Raw genomic sequence first — 6,890 nt, 5'->3', positions numbered from 1 at the left:
TATATATATATTATATTGCCTATTTGTTGTGTTTGGCTCCCATTTTCTCTAGGCCTGCACATACGTACATACATACGCGTGACTTCTAGGTTTATATCATGATCGGTATATTTCCAACATTTTTCAACGCTTGAAGACTTAAATACCATAATATATATAGTTTGATAAACGTTATCAAGTAGCAGTAATACTATAATATATAGTTTGAATTAATTACGGTAGTGGATAAGCATATGTATGTAGATTTTAGGCCATTCCAATGCAGTGATTTTTTATTGTTATTATTACTTATCATGCATCATCTACTATACAGTTACACTTGCAGATATATTCTTGTTATTACTCATCATGCATCATCTCCACTTTCAAGTATATAGGATCACCCTTTTACAAGAGTGATGCTGAATTAAATTATACATACTTTTGATAAATCTTCTTCCCAAACAAGCAAATTTCACCTCCAATGAATTTTTCAGGTCCAAGCTTCATTGATCCGATAGGCACAATCCACAAATGCATCTTGTTTGATCATCGCAAGCAGAAATAATTATGGAAAGATTTCTACCTATCTCTATTATCACCACCCAAGTCTTTACAAATATTCAAAAAGAACCAACTTGTTTGATATGCTGTTTTACACTTCAAAAATGATGCTTATGTAGAATAATATGAGAAAAAATAACATGTATTAACACAGTATGAATTTTATATATTGTTATTGTATCATCTATTATTCATATTCATTCATAATCTACTCATCAAAAAAGTAAGAAAATCGTGTATTGGACCCAAATTAACACTACGTCAGAATTGGTATTTAACAACGCACATTTAACATCGCTTATGTGTTCAACGCTGTTAAATGTAAGGCGAAAAAGAATTAACAGCGCTTATTGAAGCAAACGATCTTAAAGGTGTTATATTTAACGGCGCGTATTGAAGGCAACACTGTTAAAGGTCATATTTCATATATTTAACAGCACTTCTTCAATAAGTGCGGTTAAAGGTGTTGTCTTTAACAACGCTTGTTGAAGGAAGCGTTGTTAAAAGTCATACTTCATATATTTAACAGCACATCTTCGATAAGCGTTGTTAAAGGTGTTCATATATTTAACATCACTTCTTCAATAAACGTTGTTAATGGCTTGTTTTAGTGAACGAGAATCTTTTCAAATTCAAAAACAAAACCTCACACAATAATAAGTATCACTCCATTTATTATTTCTATTATTTTTCTTCTTCTCCATAAAGTTACATTTTTATTCTTCTTTTCTTTTTAGTTTATCTCTTCAAGCAAGTTATCAATTTTTTGTTTTTCTCTTCAAGCATAAGTTAAATTGTTATCTTATTTTAGCTCATTTATTTTATCTTCACTAATAGTGTGATTTTTATTTGTTATGAAGTTATGCAACTATGGTGAAGTTATCAGTTTTTTGTTTTTCTCTTCAAACATAAGGTAAATCGTTATCTTATTTGAGCTCATTTATTTTTTTATTCACTAATAGTGTGATCTTTATTTGTTGTGAAGTTATGCAGCTATGATATTCTTGGTTTTTTGCTATGGTGAATATTGGAGGAGAATGAATGAACAAATTGTGTAAGATCTTATTACTCATATGTTATTTTATAATATTGGAATATGTTAAGATTGAATGTACTTGAAGTCGGGGGTGATTTAACAAATCTATTGTAAATGTGATGGAGTTGGACATGTTTGTCATGTATTTAATAGAATGTCATGAAAATATATTGTCTTATTTAGAAAGTAGACATTTAACAGCGCTTGTTTCATTAAGTATTTTTAAATATTTACTTTCTACAACGCTATAAAAAACGTTGTTGAATATAACCTTGTGTACTACTGCGCTCATATAAAAAGCGTCACAAAAACACTGTTAAATAACAATTTTAAGTATTGCTATTTTGCTTTTCTGGTCGTGTAGTGTAGCATGTATTAACAAAGTATAAGTTTTATATGATACAATCTAAGCCAATCTAGGTTGAACAAAAGATTTTGTTAAACAATGTTCTAATGGACAGGAAAAACCTAAAAATGTAATATATCTTGAAAAAATGAAGACCCTCTTATATACTCCCATAGGACAGCATATAGGGAGCAACACGTGGAAACTTGTGGATAATTTGGGAAGAACAATGACGGCACTTCATAACATTCAAGTTTCGGTTGTACAGTTTATAAAAAAAAATAGTTGTACACGTATGCCTCAAATCGTCTAGGATATTTAATTTAAATATAATTCAAAATCTAAACCCTTTCAAAAACTTGTTGCCACATGTAAACAAAAATTAATCAGCAAAAGATAAAAATTTAAAATATATTTCTGTACAATATTCGACTCTTAATAATGGATAACATTTGAACTATAAGTACTATTTCTCCCATTAGCCATGCCAGCATTTGGTATATATTGTATGATCTTCGTTTATGCAAGCCACACTCTTCATTTTCAAAAATATAATAGTTAACTAGTTATTGAAGATTTTCATATTTCTTATAATAATTGTTTTACTACACATAAGGGTAATTTGAATTTGGATAGCATGTTTGTTCACCAAGATAATTTATGATTGATTAGTAATATTAAAACAAAATAAAGATAAAACATAGTGTAAATATCAACTTACACTATCAAGCTAAATCAATTTTTTGTTGTACTTCTAATTTTAAGGTTAAAAATGTCATCTGAATATAAATAAAATAATATAAATATTATTTATTATGTTTTATTTTTTTTACAACACTTAAACCAGTAGTACACGGGAGGATATATAAACTCATGCAAAAGAAATAAAGAAAAAGTAAACATATAAATTTAAAACAATAGTTTCACTAATAATGTATGGTGGGGCCAATAGACCCTAAATTGTTAGTATTAGAGAGTTTTCTTGTAAAAAAGAAAGATAAACAAAACATTAATGTATAAGTTTAATACTGTTTATATTTAATTATTATTGGTTATTCAAAAAATGATATATAATATATCAAATATGTATAAATCTTTAAGATATTACACTAAAAAACCAAAAGCCAGATGATATTTTTATTATTTTACTTGCAATTTGTAATAAGATAAACTTGCACCCTAATACAAGAAAATAGAAACTACCCGTGATATATCCTTCTTGAAAAGGTAGAGCAATACTAACCCGAGTTTGGTATAAATAGCCTGGGTACTTATTCACAAATCCTTCATCTCTTAAGTCTTAACCTTCAATTCAAATCAAGATACAATTTGTCCCTAACTATTCTACCCTCATCCTCTAAGAAAGTGTTATACTTATACGGCTACTTCACAAAATTATTCTACAGTATCCGGTGTATTTGATCTCAGAGGTACGTACACATTTGAATAGATTTTCTGGTCCATGGAGATATATGTGGGGATTATATGTAGAGTAACAAAATTCTTGTTAGTGTGCTTAGCATGGATATAAACATAGATATGATATGATTGTCCAAAGAAGAAAAATAACATGGCATTGATTGCAGATTAAGCTCATGTTCTTTTGATCCATTCTCTCACTTCCAATATTCTCTCCAGTTTTTCATTTGTAATTGTGCGTAATAAATTAATACTCATGAGCTGTTTTTGTTAGTGTTGTTGATAACAGAAGGTATTAAACAAATGTTTGGTCAACTTGACAGGTTCATTTTATAAAGAAAATGAATATTAGTATATCTTTATTATCATCAGTTGCGTGCAAGCCCCTAGTGAATTTTCAATCGGCACTCACCACCACCACGACGGAGTCCTTGTTATTTCAGCATCATCAACAACAACGTAAGGACAAGGTGGTAGTTATCATGGGGGCCACCGGCACCGGCAAGTCTAAGTTGGCCATAGACCTAGCCACTCATTTCCCACCGGCAGAGATAGTCAACTCTGACAAGATGCAAGTTTACAAAGGTCTTGATATCACCACCAACAAGGTCAATGAAGAAGAATGCCGTGGGGTCCCACATCATCTCCTAAGCATTGTTGATGATCCTAACTACAATTTCACTGCCACTGATTTTTGCCACCATGCCTCTCTAGCCATTGATTCCATTGTAGACAGAGATGGCTTGCCCATCATTGCTGGTGGATCCAACTCCTTTCTTCATGCTTTGGTGAACCATGACTCGACGTTTCGATTAAGGTACAACTCGTTTTTGAAAAAGAAAATCATTTGGCTGAAATTTGATCGAGTAATGTTATATATGTATAAATATAATATTTACATCATCTTTGTCTAGATGAAAAGTGTTAAAATTAGTCGTACAAACCAATTGTTTACATAATATATATAATTACTCTCGATTTATAGAATGATTTGGCTCATTTACCTTTCTGAACATCCTTAGGTATGAGTGTTGTTTCCTCTGGGTGGACGTGTCACTTCCCGTTCTTCATTCATCTCTCTCAGCAAGAGTAGATAGAATGATAGAAGCTGGACAAGTTGATGAAATTCGTGAGTTTTTCGACCATTCTATTAGTGACTACAGAAGAGGAGTTAGAAGGGCTATAGGGGTTCCAGAATTTGATGAATTTTTAAGAGAAGAAACCAGAGGTGGTGATGAAATGATAAAGAAGAAGCTTCTGGAAGTTGCCATTGCTATGACAAAAGTGAATAACTGCAAGCTAGCCAACCGCCAAGTGCAAAAGATCCATCACCTTTACAAGATTTGGAAAAAGAACATGCATAGGTTAAACGCCACTGAGTCTGTATTCAACAAAAGCGCATGGGAGGATGACGTGGCGGAAAAGGGTCGTAGGATCGTGCAAAAGTTTCTATATGATGATACTTCAGCCTTTGTTTCCGCCCGTATGCCGCTGCCGTCGCTTCCACCAACTATGGCATCGGTAACTCATTGACGAGTGGGAATCTAATATAGAAAACGAGTTCACACAATTAGACAAGGATCTATTGTCCTAGAGCATGTCTCAAAGTCTGTCTCAAACCAATCACAATATACTCTATCCCACACCATTCACAACATGCCTCCTATATCACTATTCAACTTCTTCATTTTTATTTTATTTTGGTAGGTCATGTCATTAATAGTGAAAGAGCTATATACTTAGTTACTTACTAGTTACTATATATAAAAAATCTGTTAAGTAGTTGAAAGCTTATATATACATTTCTAACTACACAAAAATATATATACTATATATATATGGAGGATATGTTTCAACTGACCCATGGGTTACGTAGAATTGTCTGAAATTTTGCCTGATATCGTAGTGCGTGAATTACGTAGAATTTCCCACTTCAGTATATCTATGAGGTTTATAAAGTTGTAACTTGTAAGAGTGTGACTTTTTGTCGTCAAGAGTAATTTTATATCATGCCATGTTTCCTAATGCTATAATTATATAAGTGGGTCATTGCATGTAATTTATGCTTTATTTACTACTTTTTGCATGAATCTTTACGTGCGTCCAATTTCATGAACTTAGATAAAAGTTTACCATCAAGTTCCTCACGGTGCATATATTTTTCATAAGAAAAATTGGATTAATATAAGGGTTACTAGTGGTACAGGGCTTACATAGGAGAGTGTAATAATCACATAATTACAGTGTATATATACAAAATACTTGATGTAAGAAGACAATTGTCATTTGGGAGTATGAAGTTTAGATAGGAGGATAAATTAATGATAGTGTTAGAATATTTTTTATTTTTCCTTTAAAATTGTAATTAACAATAAGAATTAGACATTAATATATAATTATACAATTTTATTAAAATTATTTAATTATTTTTCTCTCTAAAAAAACCTCAAATTAGAAGAATTATAAAAATATACAATAAATTTTTTTACAGGATTTGAGAAAGCCTTGAAAACCTTATTACTCTCTCATTCATCAACTCCCAAACAAGAAGAATACTTTATAAAATCATCCCCAAAATCACCCAAAACAAAGCGTTAGAATATTACATATTAAGCTAGCTTATAATATAAATTGACAATTGACTATATCTTGGGAGAGATGGGGTAAATATTTCCACATCCATATTGATAGTGTGAGTAAAACTGGTGAATTAATAAGTACCCAATAAATTCTTATGCAAAGTGTTTATGGGGCATCTTGAAAACAGAGAAAAGAGAGGAAGAAGTTATAAAAAAATGGTGGGGCAATGCACTTTGTCTTGTTCATACCACATGATTCCAACTAATATATCTAGCACTCATTTGCCTTTATACTCCCACTCACCACCCCAAATTTAAAAAGCTTAAAGCGGACCCACATTAGAAAAAATACATCTTTTGTTCTTAAATTCATTTCCTTTAAAATGTTCATAAGCATTCGAACAATATTTGCTTGTACGAAATTCTCTCCATGGCAAAATAAAATGTGGCTAAAAACGATGAAGGAAATGCCACATTTGTGATTTAACAAGTGCAAGTATGGTCAAAATCACCTTTATTGAAGGGGCATAGTCTTGGCTTCGCATTCCATAAGAAAAAGTGGGTAAGATAAGATTGATGATTCAAATGCTTCGGGAGCATCTTAGTCCACATCAAACACGCACAATATATTTGGCAAATTACTCTCTACTATTCCAAATATGTTAGATTTTAGAAATAAGAAATTCAATTATATAAGGAAGGAGTTTTGAGTAAAATATTTGAATCATGTCTCTTTAAATTATCAATATTATTTCTCTTTAAATAAAAGATGTCTCATGGGATTATTATCGTAAATTATTCAGTTGTTTTATTTGGACATTATTGTAACACCTTTGTCCTAAGCCAATGCCAACATCAAATTTGAAAGGGGTTCTAAGTTCTAACTTCTAACGAATAAACCAAATTAACTCTACAAATTACTGTATAATATACACGATCAACAATCCAAGGCAAATCCAAGTATCAA

General features: G+C 31.1%; 1 protein-coding gene across 1 annotated transcript; it reads left to right on the top strand.

The window, feature by feature from the left end:
- Positions 3,567–4,894, top strand: LOC109361964 (adenylate isopentenyltransferase 5, chloroplastic-like). Its single transcript, XM_019607508.1, has 2 exons — positions 3,567–4,161; positions 4,367–4,894. The coding sequence occupies exons 1-2, from the start codon at positions 3,686–3,688 to the stop codon at positions 4,875–4,877; spliced, it is 987 nt and encodes a 328-aa protein (XP_019463053.1). The 5' UTR covers positions 3,567–3,685; the 3' UTR covers positions 4,878–4,894.

Source organism: Lupinus angustifolius, chromosome LG12 (assembly GCF_001865875.1).
Source record: "Lupinus angustifolius cultivar Tanjil chromosome LG12, LupAngTanjil_v1.0, whole genome shotgun sequence".
Taxonomy (NCBI): domain Eukaryota; kingdom Viridiplantae; phylum Streptophyta; class Magnoliopsida; order Fabales; family Fabaceae; genus Lupinus; species Lupinus angustifolius.
Note: the sequence above shows the minus strand (reverse complement) of the source record. Positions and strands in the feature narration are given on the sequence as shown.

Bases quoted from the DNA above. Each gene is read 5' to 3' on its own strand.
- LOC109361964 (XM_019607508.1), top strand. From the start codon at position 3,686: ATGAATATTAGTATATCTTTATTATCATCAGTTGCGTGCAAGCCCCTA. The intron at 4,162-4,366 runs GTACAACTCGTT...GAACATCCTTAG, and splicing joins GACTCGACGTTTCGATTAAG to GTATGAGTGTTGTTTCCTCT.